Below are 25,855 nucleotides of genomic sequence, written 5' to 3'. Positions count from 1 at the left end.
TCTCTGAGTCAAGATTGGGTCAACACAGCGTGATGATGTATCAGATATTGTGAGGGCATCAAATACAGAGCTCCTCTAACTGCGTTGTTAACTCTGTTCTGTGAAATTACTCTATGACTCCAAGGAACCGTGCCTTCTAAGAAAGGTCTTCTGATAGCAAGAGCCCCATGTAGGAGCGGAGCCAGGGTTGTAATCAGATGTTACATAGTTAACCAGTTTAATTAATCCAGCAGTTTTCAACATTTGAGTAATAGCAATGGTCCTTGTAGGGGATACTGTTGTTGCTAAACTATAATCCAAAATCGAGACCTGGCATCACAAAACAACATTGGGTTCCAGTCAAGCAGAGTAATCAGTAGAAATGAGCTTATTTGGGTAGTAAGTAAATTTTTTAAACTCTACATATCTCTGTCTTTCTGTCTTCCTTCAATAAAGGAGTATCTTAGATCCAACGGCAGGATTGACTTGATGGGTAATTAAGGCGTAGACCAAGAATTTATATCCACTGCAAGCAGTTGAACCGAGATGTTAGGGCCAGAAAGTCTGATTATCATTCTCAGGTTGCCCATGAATTCAGAAAGTAATTGTTATAAATCCATCACTACTATGTGACACATGCTCAGGCTTGTAAGATTTGTAAAGTAATAATTACTGTATCGTGTTGCCTTGGAGTAAATGGTCAGTGCGGTACATGTTTTTCACCGGTTTCTGATTCTGAGGCATGCGTGTTTGCTTAATCCTAAGTACCGAGCTTCAAGAAGCATTGCTTATCCTTTGGAAGGTAATCTGTTAGAAAAGGACTATTATTAACTCTGAATATTCTCTTTCAGATGCTGTCTTTGCATTTCAGTTACGCAACCCGGTGCACAATGGCCATGCTCTATTAATGCAGGATACCCATAAGCAACTTCTAGAGAGGGGCTACCGGCGCCCTGTCCTTCTCCTTCACCCTCTTGGTGGCTGGACAAAGGACGATGATGTTCCTCTGATGTGGCGTATGAAGCAGCATGCTGCAGTGCTGGAGGAAGGAATCCTGAATCCTGAAACCACAGTGGTGGCCATCTTCCCATCTCCCATGATGTATGCCGGACCAACTGAGGTATTCACGGCAGCAGTGCTGAACCACTGTTACTGACACAGCAAGTGTCAACAACAGACCTGACTTTTGATTTTTCTCTCATCTGTAGGTCTACTCTAAACACAAGGCATGCTCGCATGGGCGAGTTGGGAAGGTGTGACACAGGCTCTTGTCTGACCATGTTATGCAGATCTGATAACACTCATCTTATCCCTTTAGCAAAGTCCAGAGTAACTCTTCCCAGGGGACAGATTTGGCCTGACTTTTGCTTCTCGTATTTCAGTGGGAAGGAAAGCATGGTATCTTTTCAAAAAACATTCAGAAGACATTTTTCATCTGTTCTTTATTGAAGGACTAATAGGGTTAGGAAGTAAAATTGCTTCTTGTTATGGGGTGGAAGAGAGTTTTCGAGTTCTACTTAGTGGTCAAAAGGGAGGTTTTGAGATCTTTTTATAACCATATGTAAGGAAGAGGAGTTAAATAGGTTTTTGCTTCAAAGTAGAGTTGGCTTTCCAAAAATATTTGTTTGAATAAATGAATAAATCAATAAATGACCTAAAAAACACTGTGTGGGAAATTCCTAGCCAGCTTCTTGTTGAGTGTTTAAGATAAAGAATGGAATGCATGTTATTATTGCATTCTTTTTCATCCCTGCCTTGAAGGGAGATGAATTTACTTAGATTTATCTGAGAGGCAAACCCTTTTAGAAAGAATTAAATAATTTAGTTGTATATACTCTGAGATATCTTCCTTCAAAAAAAAAAGTTTAAAAGGAAATACAAGTGTGTTTGGCTATTCTTTGGGATCAAGCCTAAAATTTTGTGTTTTTTTTAACATCTTTATTGAAGTATAATTGCTTTACATTGTTGTGTTAGTTTCTGCTGTACAACAAAGTGAATCAGCTATACGTATACATATATCCCCATATCCCCTTCCTGTTGCATCTCTCTCCCACCCTCCCTATCCCACCCTTCTAGGTGGTCACAAAGCACGGAGCTGATCTCCCTGTGCTATGCAAGCCTAAAAATTTTTATTTGACCTTAGTTGTGGGGCTGTGCAACTCTTTAAGAAATACTGACAGAAAACTACAATAACAACAAGCTAAAAGATTACAACGTATTTGACTCTTCTCTTGGATCCAGCCTAAATAATGCATTAGAACTTCCATATGAGGTAAAACTCCTCATATTCTTCCCTGGTTGTTGGTATAAAATGTTCATGAGAATTGGGCACCAAAAGCCCTTTTAGTTTCCCAGAGACCACCATGGTCTTTAGTTCTTACATCTCAATGAACTAAATTATTTTGGAAATAAAGTAACAATTTTGTTCCAATAGTTTCTCAACTTTTTTGGTGCTGTCTTCATCATCATTATTTTAAGGGAATCATTTGGACTGAAGTTTTCCAGAATTATAGGGTGGGTGCTTTTCACTGTGGGAATGATGTAGGTGAATTTAGGGTCAGGAATGAGTTTATCAATAATCTCATTAAGAGCCAGTGAAGAAAATGAAGGAATTTATCTTCCCTATTGAGGACATATTTTGTCCTATTTGTGTTTTTTATTCCCTATGTAAAAGGGGAAGATGTGACATTTTATTACCTAAATAAACTAAAAGCTGCTTTTGAGAAGGAGGCAATGAGGGGATAGATAAATAATAAAAGCAGCCAGATGGGACTTCCCTGGTGGCTCAGTGGTTAAGAATCCGCCTGCCAATGCAGGGGACACGGGTTCGAGCCCTGGTCTGGGAAGATCCCACATGCCGCGGAGCAACTAAGCCCATGTGCCACAACTACTGAGTCTGCGCTCTAGAGCCTGCGAGCCACAACTACGAGCCCCTGTGCCGCAAACTACTGAAGCCCGCACGCCTAGAGCCCGTGTTCCGCAACAAGAGAAGCCACCACAATGAGAAGCCCGCGCACCGCAACGAAGACTAGCCCCCACTTGCCGCAACTGGAGAAAGTCTGAGCGCAGCAACAAAGACCCAACGCAGCCAAAAATTAATTAATTAAAAAACAAAACAGAACAGCTATTGTAAGAGAGAAAGGCCTTCCTTGAGATAACACCACAAAGGGTCAAGCATGCTGTTTTGTCTACACTAGAAACATTTTTAAGCATTTTGATTTCAGAGCCAGGTGTGTTTCTCAAGATTCAAAGGTGAAGGTGCCTGAAGGTGCCTTTGGAGTGCTTGCATTTCGGCTAACCTCAGAGTCTCCCTCCTTGCAAGGCAAAGCTGACAGCGAGGCGAGCAGGCTGCAGCAGGCCTTTCCCCGGCCTCGGATTTGACTCCTGTTGCTACCCACAAGAGTGTGGTCTGGTCAAGGCAACACAGGCTGTTGTCGAAGCCTGGGCCTGTTCTTGGCCTGGTTTGTCACCAGCTGGTCTGTAATAGCAGGTTAGACTTTGCTGAGCTATGTTTAAGTGCACAGAAAAGGGTTATTTAAGGGATGCACAAGGAGGTGAGACTAAATATTCTTTAAGGTTCTGTCCCATTCTCATCATTTTCTTATTTGCCTTATTTTCTTTTAACTTTGTATTGAAGTATAATATACGTAGGAAGAAGTGCATATTTCATAGGTTTACAATTAAATGAATTTTTCCCATTTGAACAGTCACAGGACCAGCACCCAGATAGGTAAAAAGCCTTTTACCAGCACCCTAGATGGTCTCCTTCCTGCCGTCTCCTGTCATTACCTGCTCTCCCCACGGTAGTCGTCACTGTTCTCGCTTCTTGCATCATAGATCTCATCTGCTTGTTGGATACTTCGGGAGGCAGACTCTAAGAGTGAGAGATTAGCGTTCAGGAAATGTATCAGGGATGGCTCTTGGGATCAACGCTTGTGGAAGAGAAGAGATAGGAAGGGAGCAAGATTGGGCAGGGGGAGAAGTTGAGCTGCAGTTCAGTCTCAGTGGAAGCCTCAGTTGACCCCATGTGGAATTCTGGAAAGGCCCTTCAGAGATGTTCTGAGTTGCACAAGAAGGGCATGATGCCTTTGGGCACTGCTGCTCTTTTCCACGGAGGCAGTTTCTAAGGAGGGCTGACAGCTGCTGGGTGTTGTGTTGGCAACTCCTAAAGCTGGGGGAATAATCCTTCCTTCCTGGGGGGACCAGGGCGTTGCATCACAGCATCTAGTCCAGCCTGTCCTAGTGCTTTTCATAACTGAAATTATACAGTGTATATACTCTTTGGCGTCCGGCTTCTTTCGCTTTACATTATGTTGGTGAAACTCACCCTTAGTGTTGTGTGTAGTTAGTTGTAATTGGTCACTCAGTACTGTGGAGTGCCCCATCGTGTGACTGCACCCAGTACTGTGGATGGGCGTTTGTGCAGTTTTCAGTTGTTTGCTATTAAGAATAGTGCTGGTACGAAGATTTTAATGCATGACTTTTTGTGGGCATTTATGTTGGTTATATACCTAGGAATTCTAGACAATTTAGGGGTATGCCTTTGTTCACCTTTAGTAGATGTTGCCAGTCAATTTTCCAATGTGGTTGTACCATTTTATATTCTCGTCAGCAGTGTATTTCTTCATCTAAACTTGATGACTGTTTTCATTTTAGCCATTTGGGCCCTCTAGCCCTATTTAACCAAAAGTTCTGTAATACTTTTACTATTTCTTAACGAACCTCAAAATTTTTTTCATTGAAACAGTTTCACTGAAGAGGAAATGGAGAAATAAATTATATACCATGATTGAGAATATAAGAATAGCCTATTTTTATTGCGCTCTTACTGTATTTGCCAGGCAATGTTCCAAGTGCTTTACATGTATTAGCTAACTTCATCCTTAGGACGACACCAAGAGAATAGGTACTATTATTATTATTCTCACTTCAGAGATGAGGAAACGGAGGTAGAGGGGTTAAATAACCTGTTCAGGATCACACAGTAGTGTCGAGATAGTCTGGCTCCAGAGCCAGGTACTATAACTGCCACAGAATATTTTTTATCTTATCGTATAATATTAAAATATGTGGCCGCAGATTTTTGGAAAACAGACTGGAAATAAATTCTTAAAATATCCTGTAGGAGTTCCAGAACGCTGAATTAGGATGGCCTTGGCTGACATTCATTAGAGGTGGAATCTCTAGTACAGGGCCTTTCAAACGTACTTTTTGTTTATCATAGCCTAGAGTTGTGGGTTGTGATCTTTGTTTAGCCTGTATTCATCCCCACAACAGCTCAGTGAGATAGGTTTTATGTCAATTTTATAGCTGAGGTTACTGAAGCTCAGAGAGACCAAGTAACATAACTTTGGTCTGTCCAAGAAAACCAGAGCTGGATAGTAGTTAAAGCAATAAAAACAGATTTTCATTCAGGAACTACTGAGCAGGGGAAAAGAGACCTCAGCAGAGAACTGGGCTCAGTTGAATAAATCATGGTCAAGTGGGGATTTATAGCCAAGGAGCAGAGTGGGAGTCAGTGGATGGAAAATTACTAAGAGGAAACATCATAAACAGTGGGGCATGGGATAATTCTAGTTAAACAGACCTAGCAGGATCCTTGCGGAAGGCAGGACAGCCTCATCAGATATCACTTGGGGGGTGGGGAGGATGAAGAATTTGATCAGATATCGAGGATGGAGGGTTTCAAGACTGACTTAGATTTTTGCTGCAACTGGGTGGTACAGGCCCTACAAGGATAGACACTGAAGGTCGAGGCATAGAGGGCTTGGAGGAACCTGACCAGAGTTAGGTCAGGGAGAGAGTCTTGGTCAGATCTTACAGCCAGCAAGACACAGAGCTGGAACTGAAACTCAAGCCTTTCTGACTCCAAGGCCTGTGTGTTCTTTGCACAAGGCTCCTTGCTGCCTGGAGGCCTCAGAGGGGCCTTAGCAGTCGGTGGGAGGGCAAAGAAGTTAAGGATCCCCTGAGCCTACACAGAGCTCCCAGGTTTCCTAGAAGGGTATAAAGGTGTGTTAGAGTAGTTTCTGTCCGTAGATCTCTGTTTGGAGTGTCAGTTACATGCTAAAAGGTGTAGCTCTTCTCAGGAAGCACTGCATCTGGTGCTTGAGCAAAGGCCATTTTTAACTTCTGAACTTTTATAGAACAAACTTTAGAAATTCTGATAAACGGCTTCCTTTTTTTTTTTTTTTTTTTGTGGTACGCGGGCTTCTCACTGTTGTGGTCTCTCCCGTTGCGGAGCACAGGCTCTGGATGCGCAGGCTCAGCGGCCATGGCTCACGGGCCCAGCCGCTCCGCGGCATGTGGGATCTTCCCGGACCGGGGCACGAACCCGTGTCCGCTGCATCGGCAGGCGGACTCTCAACCACTGCGCCACCAGGGAAGCCCACGGCTTCATATTTTTAAACCATTAAATATATTAATGTTTATGAACTGGCAGGATTTAAACTGTTAGATTGAGTGGATTTTGAAAACTATCCATTTCTTCTTCTCAAGTGCCTCACTTGTGTGTTTGACTTATTTGGCTTATTCACAGCCTCAAGTGAAGAATTTTTTATAGTTCAAAAAAAAAAAAAACCAAAACACAACACTCATTTTGTAGCTGACCCAGTGACATCAGGAAAAAGTCTGCCAGTAATGCTCATTTGCCAACTAATAATAATAAAATAAAAAACAGTGACTCTTCCTTTAATCGTTTTCTGTAGGTCGTTTAGAAGGCATTGGTACTAGATTTGCTTCCGCAGCACAAATGCTTCTCAGAACAACGAGCAGCTGTTAGTCTGTTTGGTTATCAACAGGATGTCCCTGATTTTTCAGACTGTAAAGATTTAATGGCTTGATTCCTAAATTCCGTTTTAGGAATTGGATAGGTGGGGTGCAGGGCAGCATGTGGGAGAGCTACTTTTCTAATGCTAAAAATGTGTCATACGTGTACTTTTTTTTGAGGCATTAATCTACTATGTAGAAAATTGTCCCATCTCACTAAATGCTAAATCCATTTCTGCAAAGGACAAATAATACTTTTTAAGACATGTTACATGAAAGTGCTGAAAGTAAGATATATCTTGGAATGTGGATATGTACAAATAATAAGTTCTGTCTTGGGTTTAAGGCATTTGAGTGAAAATTACTGAATTTTGGAGAAAATGCATTGTTAGAAGCTGGGATTTTTCTTTGCCATGAAAGTTATCCGTGCACTTGGTAAATGACTCCTTAATAGCAACTGATTGTATTTAAGTGAGCAGATGCCCGTAAACAGCTACAGTAGGAACATATTGCCACATGATGCCAGTATATTTAATTAGTTCCTGCTTTACACCAGTATTTGGAGTAGTAAATAGGATGTCTGTTAGGGTATAAACCCTGTTCTTCCCCTTAAACACTTCCAAGAGCTTTAACAACCTAAAGGGACACTCTTAGGGTCTGAGCCTAATTATAGGAGCCATAAACTCCCAAGTTTTAATTGTAACCTTTGACTCTCTTTGAGGTTTTTGATAATTTTGTCTTCTGCTCATTTATTTTATTGATGTATCTGGAATAGCGTAACACAGATTCACAGTCTCTTATCCAAAATACTTGGGGTCATGTATTACTACTTAATTCTCCTGATGGTTCTGAGACATAAAACACATTAATATTTCTGTAGCAAAGTGAATGACTTTCCACAGTAACTGGGATCAGCAAAGGCCATAGATAACTTCATGTCAGTTTTGATCAGGTTCTGCTAAATTAGTTAAAAAACTGGGCCTTTGGATTTCAGATGGATGTGTTGAGTAGTCTTCTTATGGTAACCACTTGGTAGTATGTACCTATATCAAATCATCATGTTGTATACTTTACACTTACATAAAGTTGTATGTCAATTATATCTCAACAAAGCTGGAAAAAAATTGAACTTGAGATTTTCTGGTAAGCAGTTGTAGATCTTTATCACCAAAACATTTAGAGTCTGTTGATTTATTTAAAAAATAATTTGGGGATTCCTATAGTCTGTTTTATGTACTTTTAGCTTATATGTGTCTTAAGAACAGAAATTACTAACTTAATTCAGAAACATTAGATTTTACAGGTGTTTTAGGATGCTTTTCCTGGGGGAGTGGGAAACCCTGTTTTTCTCCTGACTTTTCTGTAGATTTCCAACTCAGAATCTCTTTCTGCCTGTTTCTTACTCAGGCAGCATCAAGTTCAGATACTGTGTTTTAGTTTGGCTTTTCACTTTTTTTTTGCAATTGTAATCTATGCTGTTTCTTCCTTAAATGTAGTACTAACTTTTGTTTCCTGTCCTGCTCTGATGTCCTGTGTTGTAGGGCGTGATGCAGTGTAAGTAGCTCAATAAGAGTAGGTATGCATGGACTTTGGGGTCGGAAAGACCCAGTTCAAATATTCCGTCTCTTAGTCGTTCGTTTTGCAGCTTTGAATGTGTTATTGAAAGTTTTCTTATTTGTGAAACAGAGATATTATCTTACTGATTTGCTCTAAACATTAAATGAGGTATTTATAAAACACTTTGTTTTCATATTAGGAAGAACTCAATAACTGGTACCTATTTTTTTCTTCTCTTACCGCTGTAAGGGATATCATGAAATGCTTTCCAATGACACACCACCATGGTTGCCTTCCTTTGCTTCTTTAATAATCAGTGAGCGGGTGGAGAGACAGAAGATTATCAAGGACTTTTGGCTTTTTTTTTTTTTTTGCGGTACGCGGGCTTCTCACTGTTGTGGCCTCTCCCGTTGCAGAGCACAGGCTCCGGACATGCAGGCTCAGCGGCCATGGCTCACGGGCCCAGCCACTCTGCGGCATGTGGGATCTTCCCGGACCGGGGCACGAACCCGCGTCCCCTGCATCGGCTCAACCACTGTGCCACCAGGGCAGCCCTGGCTTTTTTTTTTTTTTTTAATTTATTTTGTTTATTTTTGGCCACGTTGGGTCTTCGTTGCTTCTCACGGGCTTTCTCTAGTTATGGCGAGCGAGGGCTACTCTTCATTGCAGTGCACAGGCTTCTCATTGTGGTGGCTTCTCTTGTTGCAGAGCACAGGCTCTAGGCATGCGGGCTTCAGTAGTTGTGGCACGCAGGCTCAGTAGTTGTGGCTCGATGGCTCTAGAGCGCAGGCTCAGTAGTTGTGGCGCACAGGCTTAGTTGCTCCGGGGCATGTGGGATCTTCCCAGGGCATGTGGGATCTTCCCGGACCAGGGCTCGAACACGTGTCCCCTGCATTGGCAGGTGGACTCTCAACCACTGCACCACCAGGGAAGCCCCTTGGCTTTTATCAAAAGCAAATTTTGTGGTCGCTGTGCTTGGGAGGCAGGAAGAGGGAGGAAGATACTGGATTTGCTCTCTATTCCATGACCCTCTCTCTTCACACCTGCTGGGGGCCTGGGCTCAGCCAGGGCAAAGTAATTTACAAGAATAAAATCAGTTTGGTTGCTGATGGTTCTGAGCAAATACTTCTCTTACATTTGAATTGTGTTATTTTGAATCCTGAGACAGCTGAGGTTTATCCTTGAAGGTAAAGGAAATCTTTGGGAAAGTCTGTATTTTGTGAGGAATCAGGCCTCAGATTCCTGGCGTGCAGACTGAAGAGTTTGGATTCCACAATCTAAATTCCCTTTCAACTCTTAAAATTCTCTGATGGGAGTAATTATAAGGTGTGTCTAATTCTCTCCTACAAGCTGGAGAATGGAATGTCTAAGTAGATTTCATAATTTTTGCAAATCAGAAATGTGACTCTCATGACGACTGAATACTGTTCAGTGCCTGTACAGAGGGATGGAAATTCTAGAAGCATTTAGAATACTTAGTTGTACAAAGATTGAAAGTCATAAGTACCCAGAATCTACATGATGGGAAGGATGAACCTTGTCTTTCATTTGCCTCTCTTGATTTTCCCAGTCAACTTGAAGAGTTTAAAATGGTTCCTACCATTGAGAAATCAAGAGGCAGACCATTAAGATTTGGGAATTTCAAGAAAATAGGTTAATACTAAAGTGATGTGATAATGTACAACCAAGTATTTTAATGTGAAATTCATGAGATGAAGATATAGATTATTTTACCCAACAAAAATAGATAATTGATATGACCTTCTAAAGAATTTTCGTACATTAAAACAAGTACATTTTTGATGATTTAGAAAAAAAAATTTGCACATTTACAAAAAAAAAAAAGTCCCTGTGCCTGAAGTTCTTTCATAAACCAGTTGATATATGAGTTTGGGTTTATGGAATGTTGACTTTAATAAAATTCATTACACTTGAAGAAAATTTTGATGTGAAATGTATAAAGAAATAGGTTATTTAAATGGGGACTTAAATAACTGTTCTATTTATTATCTTCAGTATTTTTAATTAAACAAAATTGAAAATATTACATACTTAACCAGGCTTCTAGGACAGTGGAATTTCTCCATTGTGGGGTACGAAGAAGATGGTGTAGTACTAGTGGTGTTGTATGTAAGTGTATAGTCCAGTTTTATAATTTTATAATGTAATATTTTAAATTTGGAAAGTAATTTGTTTATTTTTCTCTTGGAAACTACTGAAAATAAAATTTACCAAAATCCTTGCTAGGTTTGCAAGTAGAGAGGTAAATGATAGGTACTGTTTTCTAATGGAGTCAGGGAGCAAATGAGACTTTTATGTTTATAAAAAGGGGCGTGAATTAAAAATGGGGGAGAGACACACTCCGAGGTAATATGCCATAGTGGGATGATTCAGGAACAGTTCTAATTCTAAAGCATTTACATTATAAATATTATATGTATGGAGATGGGTAATTTAGGTTTCTATATATCAGTGATTTTTGGTTTGTTAGTCGCACAGTATCTTTTTTTTAAAGAATATTTATTTTTAATTAATTAATTTTATTTATTTATTTTTGGCTGCGTTGGGTCTTCATTGCTGTGCGCGGGCTTTTCTCTAGTTGCAGTGAGTGGGGGCTACTCTCCACTGCGGTGCGCAGGCTTCTCATTGCGGTGGCTTCTCTTGTTGTGGAGCACGGGCTCTAGGCACGCGGGCTTCAGTAGTTGTGGCACATAGGCTCAGTAGTTGTGGCTCGTGGGCTCTAGAGTGCAGGCTCAGTAGTTGTGGCGCACGGGCTTAGTTGCTCTGCGACATGTGGGATCTTCCCAGACCAGGGCTTGAACCCGTGTGCCCTGCACTGGCAGGCGGATTCTTAACCACTGCGCCCCCAGGGAAGTCCTGCACAATATCTTAATCTATGATGGCTGGTAGGGAGAAGCCATTATAGGATTTGCATAGATCAGTCTCATTTCTTTAAGAGTTGATTATAATTTTAATCATGAACTACTCCCCTGTTAGCACTACTGGGTAGCAGAACTTAATTCTTACTTCTATTACATTGTGGAAGTTAAGTAAAGAGTCAAGTAAACATTAGCTGCAAAAATGTATTTGGGGAGGAAATTCTGAAACATATTGATTTATTTCTATGACTTATTCTGAGTAGTCATTATTCTGGCATCCATTTTATTTTATTTTACTATAGTTGATTTGCAATATTGTGTTAATTTCAGGTGTTCAGCTTCAGATTCTTTTCGATTATAGGTTATTACAAGATATTGAATATAGTTCCCTGTGCTATGCCGTAAATCCTTGTTGTTTATTTTATACGTAGTCATGTGTATCTGTTAATCCCATACAGTACTCCTAATTTATCCCTCTCCATCCCTTTTCCTCTTTGGTAACCATAAGTTTATTTTCTGTGTCTGTGAGTCTGTTTCTGTTTTGTAAATAAGTTTATTTGTATCATTTTTTTAGGTTCCACATATAAGTGATATAAAATATTTGTCTTTCTCTGACTTCACTTAGTATGATAATCTCTAAGTCCATCCATGTTGCTACAAATGGCAGTATTTCGTTTTTTTGTCATTGAGTAGTATTCCATTGTATAAATATACCTGTTGAGCTGAGAAGGCAGAGATTGGCTTTTAGGGCTGCTGGAGGAGCTGAGACTTGCAGTATAGAGCTAAGGCAGCAGAAGACTGTGAGGGTGTTCCCCACGGTTCCTTGGACTGCAATCGTGCAGGGCAAGACTCTGAGGCCTGGTAGAGAGTGGCTGCAGTAAGTTTGAGAGTGGATTGAAGACACCAGAGGTTATTCATTGTTGGAAGATGACATTCCAGCTCAGCTAGAGTGGAGAAACCTTGCTAACACCCTTGGCATTCAACTAAGACATCAGAAACACATGCTTTAGGAACAAAGACCACACCCTAGAGAAACAGTGTATCAATTTGGGTACAGTCAGGAGGTGGGAAATCACACAGAATTGGACAGGGGAAGTTTAAAGAATTGTTAAGCTTTAATAGAGAAGTAACTATAAAAATGCAGAGTGAACTCTAAAGGGTGTCCTGGGGCTGAGGGAGATTACCAAAGGAAAAATAGATACACTTGGAAAAGGGATCCTCTCCCCAAAGCTGGGCTTCAGATCTCATTGGAAAAGGTATGGTTTCATCCCACTGGATGGTGAAGTTCAGTGGATTGCCTGGACCGCACTGGTTCACAGGTGCCACATAGCAGGGAACAACCCTCTGGTTCACAAGCTAGCTGGGGCTAATAGACTGGGCTCAGTGCGGGTCAGGGCATTGGGAGCTGGCTTGCTGCCAGATTGGTGCACGGTGTGATACCCATGTTGGAATTAATGCAAGAAACAACCCTCTGAGGCACAGGTGAGCACAGGGTGGTGAGTGAGTGAGCAGAGGGAGTCTGGGAGCTGCTGGTGGTAGGCTTGGAGTGCACTGGTGTTTGCATTAGGAGGGCTGCAGCAAGGTGGCCACTGGACTCAGGCTAGGGCGCTGAGGTTGTTGAAGGATTGTGCACTTTGAGTTTGCTGCTGGACCAGACTGCCACCAACTGTCCCCATACTCAGGTGCCACTACGCACCCTTCCTTCTACAATGTCCCTCTACTGATAAAACTTCACGTTTTGCTCACTGTGAAGGGGAAAGGCTTAGTTTTCAATCCGTTATCTCAGAGCAAATACTGAGGGTGAATTTGGATTTGAAAGGCAGTGGGTTGATAATTGGCCCCAAAAGCTAGACTGGACCTGCCCAACAAGGTTTAAAACTGAGCCTCAAAAAGATAAGGAGAGGTGCCAGTAAATTACCTGCCTGCTAGAATCAGGCTCTTAACATTCTAAAGGAAAAAAGCACCATTCAGACTCCTTAAAACAAGTCATTCGGGCTTCCCTGGTGGCGCAGTGGTTGAGAGTCCTCCTGCCGATGCAGGGGACACGGGTTCGTGCCCCGGTCCGGGAAGATCCCACATGCCGCGGAGCGGCTGGGCCCGTGAGCCATGGCCGCTGAGCCTGTGCGTCCGGAGCCTGTGCTCCGCAACGGGAGAGGCCACAACAGTGGGAGACCCGCGTACCGCAAAAAAAAAAAAAAAAAAAAAAATTCAAAGGAAAGCACAATTAAGCACATAGTAGTCAATCTGCTGAAAATTTATGATAAAGAGAGGAACCTTAAAAGTAGAGGGATGGGGAAGGTGAGAGGAAGAGGGAACAATAGGGAAATAATAGGAATGATGGCTGACTTCTCAAGAGCATTATGAACTAGAAGCAACGGAGTAACACTTTTAAGCGAGAAAAGAAGTAAAAACAAGTCTGTAATCTAGAATTCTGTATTCAAGCAAAAATAAAGGTGAAGTAAAGACATTTCAGGTAAATAAAAGTTGAGAATTTTATTAGGGAGGAAAAGTTTTTCAGAACCCTCCAGCAGACTTCCCAAGAGATTCTATTATTTGCTTAGATGCTCATGCTGTAGGGCTGTATGTCAGGGAAGGCTGAAAAAGCAAGGACCCGACATTTTCATCATTTAGGGTGCTGTTTCTGTCATCAAGGAATAGGGAGATCAGGGCAAAGAGAAATCAGTTGTTGTGGAGGCAACTAGCAGTCTTTGCCACCTTTGAATTAAATTACTTTTATAATCAGAAAAAGAATGACAAAGCTATTTGTTATTTGCTACACAGGTGCAAGTAAAGCCAAAAATAAGTCATTTGTTGTTCAGTTGGCCATTTACAGATCCTTAGAGGGGCTTATAGGAAACTTACAGGTATCATCTTGTGTTCCTTCTTCACTGTGCATTCAGTTTCCCGATAATGATGCTAGCCACTGGGCATGAAAAGATAAATAATACATCTTGACCTCAGTCTGCTGGGTAGATAGATAGCTCTTACTGATTTTTAGCAGCCATCTTCTGGGTAGTATGTCACCTTTAGAGAGTGAATGAATTTTCTTTAGAAACACTGGTTAGGAAGCAATTAATTCAACTGTGATTGTCAGAAAATACTTTACAGAATAATACTGACAGCAGCAATATTTGTGACTGTCCTCTATTGAGGGCCGGGTGGTGTCCTGAATTTTTTCAAAACTCCCAGCAATCTTTTGCATTAAGTATTATCATTCTCATTTTTATAAACTGGGAAACTGAGGCTTATATAAGGAAGTTGCCTCTAAGGGCATTCCATCACCAAGGGGCAAAGCTAGGATTCAAAGCTAGGACAACCTGACTCTAAATAAAGCCTGTATTCTTAACCAGATACTGATGGCTGTGGGCTGACTTGCATTCTCTGGATGAAAACATATTACCTGTTCAGTAGGTTGTAATGACTCACACTAGGCATTCTTGGAAGAGTTACGTGTGATTTGCCTGTTCATGGCTGTTAAAATTTAAAAAGTATTCTCATAAGGGAACCATTCACTAAAATGCATACTGAAATCATTCAGGTCACCTGCAGGAGAATGCTGACTCCATGTTTGTTGTATTTACATTTAATTTACTCATATACCTTCTAAAAGAAGTCAGAGAAGCAGTTTAAATTTCTGGCAATTTTACAAGACAGAATTAGCACTGGCCCCTGTCACCAATATGCTTTTGAAAAATATTCCTAGTTTAATGGCCATTTGGCCCTTGAATGATTTAAGCGTCCAGACATAAATACTTAATGAGAAAAGTAAGTTCACCTAAATTCAGAAAACTTAGACTGCCCTTTTAATTTAACTCTGTAAGCAGTAGCTATTTTTCCTGAGGCAGAAAAGATTTTCCATTTAAGTGGAGTTGCAGAGTTAGTTAATTGATGATTTGGTTCTGACTGACCCCTCGATAAAAATTCTGAGTGTGAACTAGCAAAGGTCTTCTGTGGGTCTGTTGTGAAGGGGCAGAGGGGAATGAGCTGAAATTTCATGAAGAGCTGAATCTGGGATGGGTGGGTGTATGTGGGGAACAGAGCATCATGCTTTGCCATCTTGTTCATACAGAACTGCTGCAGCTCAATGCAAGCAGAAGTAATACTGTAGTAGGAAAATAGGTAGTTTATTATAGGGCCTTAGGGTCCTTTCTATTTAGTTGGCTTATGGGGAAAGCAAACTAGGATAGCGCTCTGGAGGCTCTTGAATGGTCTGTGTTTGGAAGTGGCACACGTCACTTGGGCTCTCATTCCTTCCGCCAGAACTCAGCCATATGGCCACGCTGCAAGGGAGACTGAGAATTGTATTAAACTGTGTGTTCAGGAAGAAGAAGGATGGTACAAGGTACATAGAAACAGAGGTATACGGAAAACTAAGCAAGTGGAAGAAAATCAAGACAATTATTAACTCTAGGAAAAGCAAACAGTTGTACAAGGAGAGGAATAAAATAAAGATGATAACAGCTAACATTTGTTGTGTACTTACTTGATACCAGGTACTGTTCAAAGTCCTCACATGTTTCACGTGTTAAATTTCTTAAAAATTGAATGCGATAAATATTATTGTAATTCCCATTTTACAAGATGAATGTTTATTTCACCAAAGTATTGGTATCACTGTATTTCTTGGATAAATTGGATAGGGAATGAGACAGTGGAGTAAGAGCCAAATATCTTCTTCTCTTTTTTTAAAAAATGTATTTATTTTTTTATTTATGGCTATGTTGGGTCTTCATTGCTGCCCGCAGGCTTTCTCTAGTTGCAGCAAGCAGGGGCTACTCTTCTTTGCGGTGCGTGTGCTTCTCATTGCAGTGGCTTCTCTTGTTGCAGAGAACGGGCTCTAGGTATGCCGGCCTCAGTAGTTGTGGCTCGTGGGCTCTAGAGCACAGGCCTCAGTAGTTGTGACGCACGGGCATAGTTGCTCCATGGCATGTGGGATCTTTCCGGACCAGGGCTCGAACCCACGTCCCCTGCATTGGCAGGCGGATTCTTAACCACTGCGCCATCAGGGAAGTCCCATATCTTCTTTTACAGTAGGAAATATAAGTCATGTGGGAATAATGGCTATGTTACAGTTGATCCTTGAACAATGCAAATTTGAACTGTGCGGGTCCACTGATACACAGGTTTTTTCAGTAAATACCTGCGGTACTACATAGTTTTTGGTTGATTGAATCCATGGATGCAGAACTTGGGTGCAGAGGGCTGACTGTGAGACATGAGCATCCACAGATATCGAGGATGACAGTATATAGTATCTAAAATTAAACAGTCGAGATGCAGCAGTGTACACATGCTGCTTAGAAATATAGAGGTAAGGACTTCCCTGGTGGTCCAGTGGTTAAGACTCCGCACTCTCAATGCATGGGGCCTGGGTTCAATCCCTGGTCAGGGAACTAGAGCCTGCGTGCCCCAACTGAAGATCCCGCGTGCCGCAGCTAAGACCCGGTGCACCCAAATAAATAAATAAATATTTAAAAGAAAAAGAAATACAGAGGTAAATATCTGTAGAAACAACTAAAAAAGTTGAAACTCCTCAGGGTGACCAATTCAAGCGTAGGGTATGGGATTGCCCCTGTGCTCTTGCACTTTCTGAACTATGTTAATAAAAATAAAGTACTTGGTAGAAGAGAAACTATCAAGAGAGATAAAATGAAAGTGATGTGTAGTGGTCATCATTTATACCTCTTTTCACACAGAACCGAGATGGTTTTGTAAATCACTAAATAATGGAGCCACACACTGAAAGGGAGCTAAGACCATGTTTGTAGACCTGGGTTGGTCCTACACTCTATTGGCCGAGTCACTTAACCTTTGAGGGTTTACTTCCTTGGAGTTTTAATGAGAACGACGGTCTCTTAGTTACTTTAACTTCTAAAGTTCTATAGTTCTAGGTGTTAGACTGACTAATTTTTGTTTTTGAACAGTATTAATGTGAAAGTATAGGCTACAGAGGTAGCTCTGGATGCAGCCTGGCTATTAGTCACAACCAACACCTTGTTTTATTCTTACCTGTATCTTAGGTAGTAATCATTTAGGTGACAGGATTTTCTCAGTACCGGTTTATGTAAATATTCATATAACTTAAATAATTTTCATCCAGTTTTTTTTAACCTATTAAAGTATAACATAGAGAAGAGTACATACATCACAGTGTACACACAGCTCAGTGAACTCTTACAGTGAGCATGCTCTGATTACCAGCACCCGGATTGGATCCTGGGTCAAGAAACAACATTACCAGGGACTCCTAGAACTAACATCGAAGTGGTTTAGGTACAAGCTTTTATTTCCAAGGTTGGTCAAAGTAGTCAAACTTTCAGTTATAAGATGAGTAAGTTCTGAGGATCTGTTGTACAGCATGGTGTTTGCGGTTAATAATACTGTATTGCATACTTGAGATTTGCTAAGAGAGTAGATCTTAAGTGCTCTCACCGTAGGCACAAAAAGGTAACTGTGCCGTAGTGAATGTGTTCATTAACTTGATTGTGGTATTTCGCGATGTATATGTGTATCAAATCATTGCGTTGTAGGCTTTAAATATAAACAGGTTTATTTGTCAATTATACTCAATAAAGCTGCGGAGAAAAAAAGAACATTATCGTTACCCCAGAAGCCCCTTTCAGTTGCCTGTCTTAGAGGATCAACCACTAGCCTGATTTCTAACCAACATATTAGATTTTGAACTATATATAAATGACATCTAGTAGTTGTATGAAATCCTACACATAGACACAGATGTACATTCACATATCTCTTACCAGTAAAACAAATATATAGATACGTATACATAAACATCCATACCACATATACTTTTAGATTTTTTGGAAGGCGAGGGGTTGCCAGTTTTGTTTCTCGCTTCCCAAAGTGAACATTTTAATCTGTTGAGATTTCCTACTGATACTGACTGTATAAGAAGTATATGCATTTATTAGCCACTTATTACTCCTAAGTGCTGGTCATAAAATCATGGTTATCTAATGGGAAAATTTTTGTTCTAGGTCCAGTGGCATTGCAGAGCACGGATGGTTGCAGGAGCCAACTTTTACATCGTTGGACGAGACCCTGCTGGCATGCCTCACCCAGAAACAGGGAAGGGTCTCTATGAGCCAACTCATGGCGCCAAAGTGCTGACCATGGCCCCTGGCCTAATCACCTTGGAAATAGTTCCCTTTCGAGTCGCGGCTTATAACAAGAAGAAGAAGCGGATGGACTACTATGACTCTGAGCAGTAAGCTTTACAGTCTCTGCACGAATCTGTGAAACACTTTGTGCTCTAAGCTGCTCCGAGGGCTTTAACGCATTGTCTCATCTTTACTATAACTTATCAGTGACAAGCTTTGTTGTACCCATTTCAGAGAAAGGCAAACCAGGGAAACGAATTTCTCAATATTTCAGAAGTTAGAAGTAGAAATAAAAATTGAATCTGGTTGCATGGTTCATGATCTCAGGAATTTTGTTGTGAAGTGTTTAAGGGCAGTAATGACATTTCTGTCTGCCATATTACTGAGCACATAGAAGTGCTTAGGACTTAGTACCAAGGCCTAATGATGATTTTGCTGGTAAGCCCAGGGGATCTATGTAATGAGAGTGAGTTTAACTAATGTTTGTATAATCGTTGGGTGAACAGGCACTGTCATAATTGCTTTACAGGTATTAATACCTGTAATTAATACCCCATAATAATCCTGTGCAGTAGGTGCAATTATTATCCCCCTTTTGTAGGTTGGTAGTAAGCTGAGGGCTACAAAGTTCAAATAACTTGCATAAGGTCACAGAGCCAGTAAATGGCAGCTCAGCACTTGAACTCAAGCAGTATGGCTCCAGAGCCTGTGCTCTTGACCACTGAGAGTGCAACTTCTTTCTTCAAAGATCTTAGAAGGAGCAAAAAAATAACAACCTTTTAATACAAATTACTGGTAGTATTGAGCATGTATCTATCTTCCTTTGACTGACACACTTTTATTGCTATCTATAGATAATATCGGTACGGACATACCTCAGAGATACTGTGGGTTCGGTTTCAGACCACTGTAATTAAAGCAAGTATCTCAAGCAAGCAAGTCAGACAAATATATTGATTTCCTAGTACATATACAAGTTGTGTTTACACTATACTGTAGTATATTAAGTACGCAATAGCCGTATTTCTAAAAAAGCAATTTACATACCTCAATTAAAAAATAATTTATTGCTAAAAAATAAACTTTATTATCTGAGCCTTCAGTGAGTTGTAATGTTTTTGCTGGTGGAGAGTCTTGCCTAGGTGTTGAGGGCTGCTGACTGATCGGATGGTGGCTGCTGAAGTGGGGGGGGCTGTGGTGATTTCTTAAAGCAGAACAGCAGTGAACTTTCTTCCTTCCACAAACGGTCTCTCGATAGCGCACAACGCTGCTTAATAGCATTTGACCACAAGAGAGCTTCTTTCAAAATTGGAGTCAGTCCTCGCAGACCCTGCCGCTGCTTTTTATCAGCTAAAGTTTATGTAATATTCTAAATTCTTTGTCGTCATTTAAAAATCTGTACAGCATCTTACTGGGAGTAGATTCCACCTCAGGAGGCCACTTTCTTTGCTCCTCCGTTAGAAGCAACTCTTCATCTGTTTAAGTTTTATTGTGAGATTGCAGCAATTCAGTCACATCTTGAGGCTCCACTTCTGATTCTAGTTCTCTTGCTATTTCCACCATATCTACAGTTTTTTCCTCCACTGAAGCCTTGAACCCCTCCAGTCATCCATGTGTGTTGGAATCAGCTTCTTCCAAACTCCTGTGAATGTTGGTATTTTGACCTCTTCCCAGGAGTCACAAATGTTCTTAATGGCATCTAGACTGACGAATCCTTTTTAGAAGGTTTTCAGTTGACTTTGCCCATGTCCATCAGAGGAATCACTATCTATGGCAGCTATAGCCTTATGAAATGTATTTCTTAGATAAGAAGACTTGAAAGTGGAAATTAGTCCTTTATCCACAGGCTACAGAATGGATGTTGTGGTAGCAGGCATGAAAATAGCATTACTCTCGTTGTACATCTTAATCAGAGCTCTTCGGTGACCAGGTGCATTGTCAGTGAGTCGTCATATTTTGAAAAGAATCTTTTTTTCTGAGCAGTATGTCTCAACAGTGGGCTTAAAATGTTCAGTAAACCATGTTGTAAACAGATGTGCTGTCATCCAGGCTTTGTTGTTCCATTTATAGAGCACAGGCGGAGTAGATTTAGCATCATTCTTGAAGACAGTAGGATTTTTGGAATGGTAAATGAACATTGGCTTCAACTTAAAGTCACCAGCTGCATTAGAGAGGCCAAAGGACAAGAGAGCCTGTCCTCTGAAGCTTTGAAGCCAGGCATTGACTTCTCTTTAGCTGTGAAGGTCCTAGGTGGCATCATCTTCCAAGAGGAGGCTGTTCATCTACATGGAAAATCCGTTGTTTAGTGTAGCCACCTTCATTAATGATCTGACCTGGTTCTTCTGGATAATTTACTGCAGCTTCTACCCCAGCACTTGCTGCTTCACCTTGCACTTGTATGCTATGGAGGTGGCTTTCCCTTAAATCTCATGAACCAACCTCTGCTGGCTTCAGACTTTTCTTCTTAAACTTCCTCACGTCTCTCAGCCTTCATAGAATTGAAGAGAGTTAGGGCCTTGCTCTGGGTTAGGCTTTGGCTTAAAGGAATGTCGTAGCTGGTTTGATCATCTGTGCAGACCAGTAAAACTTCCTCCATATCAGCAATAAGGCTTGTTTTGCTTTCCTGTCATTCATGCGTTCACTGGAGCAGCACTTTTAATTTCCTTCAAGAACTTCTTTGCACTCACAGCTCGGCTGTTTGGCACAAGAAGCCTAGCTTTCAGCCTGTCTTGCTTTTCAACATGCCTTCCTCACTAATAAGCTTAATCATTTCTAGCTTTTGATTTAAAGTGAGACACGTGCAATTCTTCCTTTGACTTGAAAACTTAGAGGCCATTGTAGGGTTATTCACTGACCTAGTTTCAATATTGTTGTGTCTCAGGGAATAGAATAGGGAGGCCCAAGGAGAGGGCGAGAGACTGGGGAACCGCCAGTTGGTGGAGCAGTCAGAACACACACATTTATTGATCAAGTTCACCATCTTATACGGGCGTGGTTCACGGCGCTCCAAAACCATTGCAGTAGGAACATCCAAGATTATAGATCACCAAATATAATGATAATGAAAAAGTTCGAAATATTGTGAGAATTACCAAACTGTGACACAGAGACACGAAGTGAGCAAATGCTGTTGGAAAAATGACGCTAACAGACTTGCTTGATGCAGGGTTGCCACAAACCTTCAATATGTGAAAAGCGCTACAAAATGAAGTGCAATAAATGAGGTACGCCTGCAGGTAGTACACTCTAAATTTGAGTGGCAGTGTGAGGCTCTAGAATCAGAAGGTATGAGTGCTAGCCCTGTGCTTCCTGCGTGACTTGAGATTCCTGTGTCACCTCTGGCCTTGTTTCTTCCTCTCTACAGTGATGGCAGTGGATGAGCTGATTCCCTTCTAGCTCAAAACCTGTAGTCATTTCCGGGAATCGTAGCTCCTAGTTATTTTTACATTAGTAGGTGCTTCATGCTTTGTTGATTGATGCTTATTTAGTACAAATTACATCTGCTTATTTAGTACCCCTGCTTTTTTAGTATAAATTGCAATTCATGTTCAGTAAGTAGTTGTCTCTCAGTATCTGGGGGGGGGGAATCGGTTCCAGGACCCCCCACAGGTAACAAAATCTGCAGCTGCTCAAGTCCCTTATATAAAATGGTGTATAGTATTTGTATGTAACCTACACACATCCTCCTCTCTACTTTAAATTACCTCTAGAGTACTTACAGTATCTAATACAATATAAATGCTGTGTAAATAGTTGTAAATGCTATGTAAGTAGTTGCCTGCCCATGATAAATTCAAGTTTTATTTTTGGCCTTTTGTGTTTTTGTGGCATCAGTTGTTATTTCTCCTCATTCATTTCTTATTTTGTTTATTTGGGTCCTCTCTCTTTTCTTCTTGGTGAGCCCGGCTAGAGGTTTGTTGATTTTGTTTACCCTTTCAAAAAACCCGCTCTTGGTTTTACAGGTTTATATTTTGGAACTTTCTGGAATTCTCCCCTTACCTCCAGATGTTTTCAGTCAGAGGTTGTTTGAATCCTTGGATGTGGAAACAATGGCTATGGAGGGTTGGCTCTTTTTAATTTATGTTTTATCAGTTCACCTCTACTGGCAGGTGCTAATTAAAAACTGACTGAGTCTAATAACTTCTAATCTGAGAGCGCTCATCCTTTTTCCCTTGATACTGTGCAGTTGACTGCGATTCAGGAATAACGCTGATCCTAACCCTGTGTCCTCACTTGTTGTAGCCTTTTTTGTAATGGTGCAGACAAGAAGGAAAAAGAAACTTTTTCCTAACAATGGAGTTTGAGGGATTTGTTGGCTTCTCGTTTAAGGATAATAATTCTGGAGAAAATGCATAATTTTAGATGATAGCAGTCTTCTCTGAGTGATGGACTGTAGCAATATACAGGAAAACCTTATGAGTCAATGAACAGAAAAGGCTTATTGGATAGCTGGTTTGGGGAAATATGAAAGAACTCCTGACTGTTCCCAATAGCCTTGGTGTGGCCACTCGAGACTATTATTTTCTGAAGATCCAAGTTGTGGCCCAGGTTACAGTATACTTCAGAACCACACCATGAGAAGAATTTGCAATAAACCAGAATATTTTTACCCTTGTACAAAATCAGGGTTTGCCAATACCTAGAAATAGCTCTAAATCGTGGCGTGTTTTGTTTTGCCCTAAAAATAAATGTGTTTATGTATGTCTATATATATATACTTATATACATACATACACACATTCTACAATTTCACTGTCTAAAAAAAAGTGCAGCTATAAAAGTGATGTGCTGAGAGCTGTAAATGGACCAAAGAGATGCCTTACAAGCTTAAAGAAAATTTCTTTAAAGAAAAAGCAATTAGAGTAAACCTTGAACTATATTACTGCAAAAGATGATTGAAAGTACAAATTAAATGTTAAGGAAAATAAAAAAGTTTAAAATATAGGTCTGTCCTTCTGTGGTTCAAAATATGTAGGGCCACCATCAGAGATTTTAATTTCCTTAGACTGGAGAGAGGATTACCCGTTGACAGTTCTTTTGAAAGCCCCCCCTGCCCCCCCCCCCCCCCCCCCCGCCCCACAGAGGGTAGCCTTGCCTTCCTACAAATCTGTAGACTGTATAGTGTCAGAGATGGAATCCTGGGCAGGGCAACCCTTCACTTCTCACCCAGCGTGCAATTTATTTGTATACTTTGTGTACAAGATGTTTGAGCATAACCTTGTTCTGAAAGTAACAATTAATCACTTATAGAGTGAGGGGTGAGAAATAGAATTGTTCTGCTAGTGGCCAAATGCTTAAAACTTAGGTGAGTTTCCATTTTGATGAGTTAAGGAAGCAAAACTAAATAGAGTTGAGCTTTTCTTTTACACTTCTTGTGCCGCTGTGTTTCCTTCCTGTGGTTTCTTTGCGTGATCAGCTGATTTAATCACACACAGGATCCTAGAACCCATCTGTATGTAGCTGAATGATGTGCTGGGAAACCCTTGATAACTTTCATGTTTTGTTAAATCTGTGTAATATTTCTTTAAGTCTCTCTTTTAATCATTCAAAAGCTAAATAATTACATCAGTTCTCATAAGATTTTCCAGTGATGAATTCTATATTAGTTGCATAACTGGCTCATTTTCTTGGAATTTTTTTTGAGTTACCAAATCTTTATAAATTGTAACTTGGGAAGCTTTAAAACTGCCTTAGTTTTCTAATTTTTTTATATTTATGTTCAAATATAATTAAGTTGATGGGGTGTGTTGGAAAGTGATTAAAATTTTGTGGAAAGGCGATAGTCTTTGATGTAGTGAGAAAACACAGTTATTAATTATGCACATATGAGGTTGTCTTATGTTTGATTAATGGATGTTATTCAATGCCACATTTTATGTAATTAATGATTTTGTAGCTTTTGATTTGATTAAATAGCAGTGTAAGGCAAGGCTTAGGGAGAAAGAAACAAACTTCATCAAGATTACAGGCAAGATATTATTGATAAGAATTATGATAAAAATCATCTGTTTATACTTAGGAAGTTAAGTAGGTTCATATTAGCTGTAATAATGACTCAAGGAAATATAGTTTTAGGAGTACAAGATTAAAGCCCATTCTTTCAGATATTACAAACTTTTAGAGATAATTCAGCTATTTCTATTTTTTTCTCCTTTATGCAGTAAATCTTCTTTGTATTTGGATAGATAAATGCAAAATTTAGGTTGAGATTATTGAAGTAGCAACTCACCAAAAAGAGAGTGCACATGAGTGAGAGTGCCTGGTGGAAATGGGTCAGTGAAGGGACAGGTGGACATAAATGTTTGCTGTCTGGTTATTTCCATGTTATCAGTAGAGTACTTCTTTCATACTTTTTAATGCTAGAGTATACCTTAAATCATGTACTATTAGTGTCTTTTTTTTTTTTTTTTTGTGGCGTGTGGGCCTCTCACTGTTGTGGCCTCTCCCGTTGCGGAGCACAGGCTCCGGACGCGCAGGCTCAGCGGCCATGGCTTATGGGCCCAGCCGCTCCGTGGCATGTGGGATCTTCCCGGACCGGGGCACGAACCCGTGTCCCCTGCATCGGCAGGCGGACTCTCAACCACTGCGCCACCAGGGAAGCCCTATTAGTGTCATTTTTTAAAAGCATTCTACTTAGAGGCGTCCTTCAAGGCTTTTCTCATGTATTCTTAACTTCTTTTATTTACTTTCTACGGGAAAGCTCATCTGTTCTAGTGGTTTCTGTGTGGTGACTCTTAAAGCTATTCCTCAGTGTTTCCAAGTTGCTAATTATGTTAGTTTTCTATTGCTGTGTAACAAAGTGACACAAATTTAGTGGCTTAAAACATGACTCATTTCTTACCTCACAGTTCCTTAGGTCAGAAGTCTGGGTGGGCCAAGCTGGACTCTGGCCAGGCTGGGCTCTTATCTGAAGGCTCTGAAAAGAATCAACTTCCAAGATGACTCTTGTTGGCAGAATTCAGTTCCTTACGGGTTTAGGACTGAGCTCCCCATCTTCTTACTGGCTATCACAGTGCGGGGGAATTGCTCTCTGCAGCTAGAAGCCACGTTGAGAGTCTTCCTTGTGGACCCCCTCATCTCAGCAGTAGAACCTCCCTCAGGTCAAATCCCTCTCAGGCTTCAAATCTCTGACTACTGCTGTCATCTGAGAATATTTGCTTTTAGAGAGCTTTAATGATTAGGTTAGGCCCACTCAGATAATTTCAGTATTTTAGATCAATTGATTAGCAACTTTAATGGCATCTGCAAAATTCGTTTTGCCATATAAGGACATATCATGGTAGTAACACCATGGGGTGAAGGTCATGAAGGCCATCTTAGAATTCTATCTACCACGCCAATGGGTGTTTTCTGCTTAGATTTCTTGTTATTATTTAAAATGCCCAGAAGCAACTTTACCTTTCCCCTCATCTATCTCCAAGTCCTAAATTTCCTTAGTTACTTGTTCTCCCCGTTGTGTAGAATCTTGAAGTCCTTTATCCTTCCACCTCACTCTTCACATCCAGGTCTTGTCATATTGACCCCTGAAATATTTCTTGTGTGAATTCTTTTCTT

General features: G+C 40.7%; 1 protein-coding gene across 2 annotated transcripts in view; it reads left to right on the top strand.

Annotated features, from left to right (window-relative positions):
* The window catches only part of PAPSS1 (3'-phosphoadenosine 5'-phosphosulfate synthase 1), a 108,718-nt gene that overhangs the window by 74,630 nt on the left and 8,233 nt on the right, over positions 1–25,855 (top strand). For both annotated transcript variants that reach the window (XM_082653504.1, XM_082653505.1), the window contains exons 10-11: positions 831–1,099; positions 18,179–18,408. In XM_082653504.1, the coding sequence (XP_082509630.1) occupies positions 831–1,099; positions 18,179–18,408 (499 nt within the window). The remainder of the gene's footprint in view (positions 1–830; positions 1,100–18,178; positions 18,409–25,855) is intronic.

The sequence above is a fragment of the Grampus griseus genome, assembly GCF_964374135.1.
Source record: "Grampus griseus genome assembly, chromosome: 4".
Classification (NCBI taxonomy): Eukaryota; Metazoa; Chordata; class Mammalia; order Artiodactyla; family Delphinidae; genus Grampus; species Grampus griseus.
Note: the sequence above shows the minus strand (reverse complement) of the source record. Positions and strands in the feature narration are given on the sequence as shown.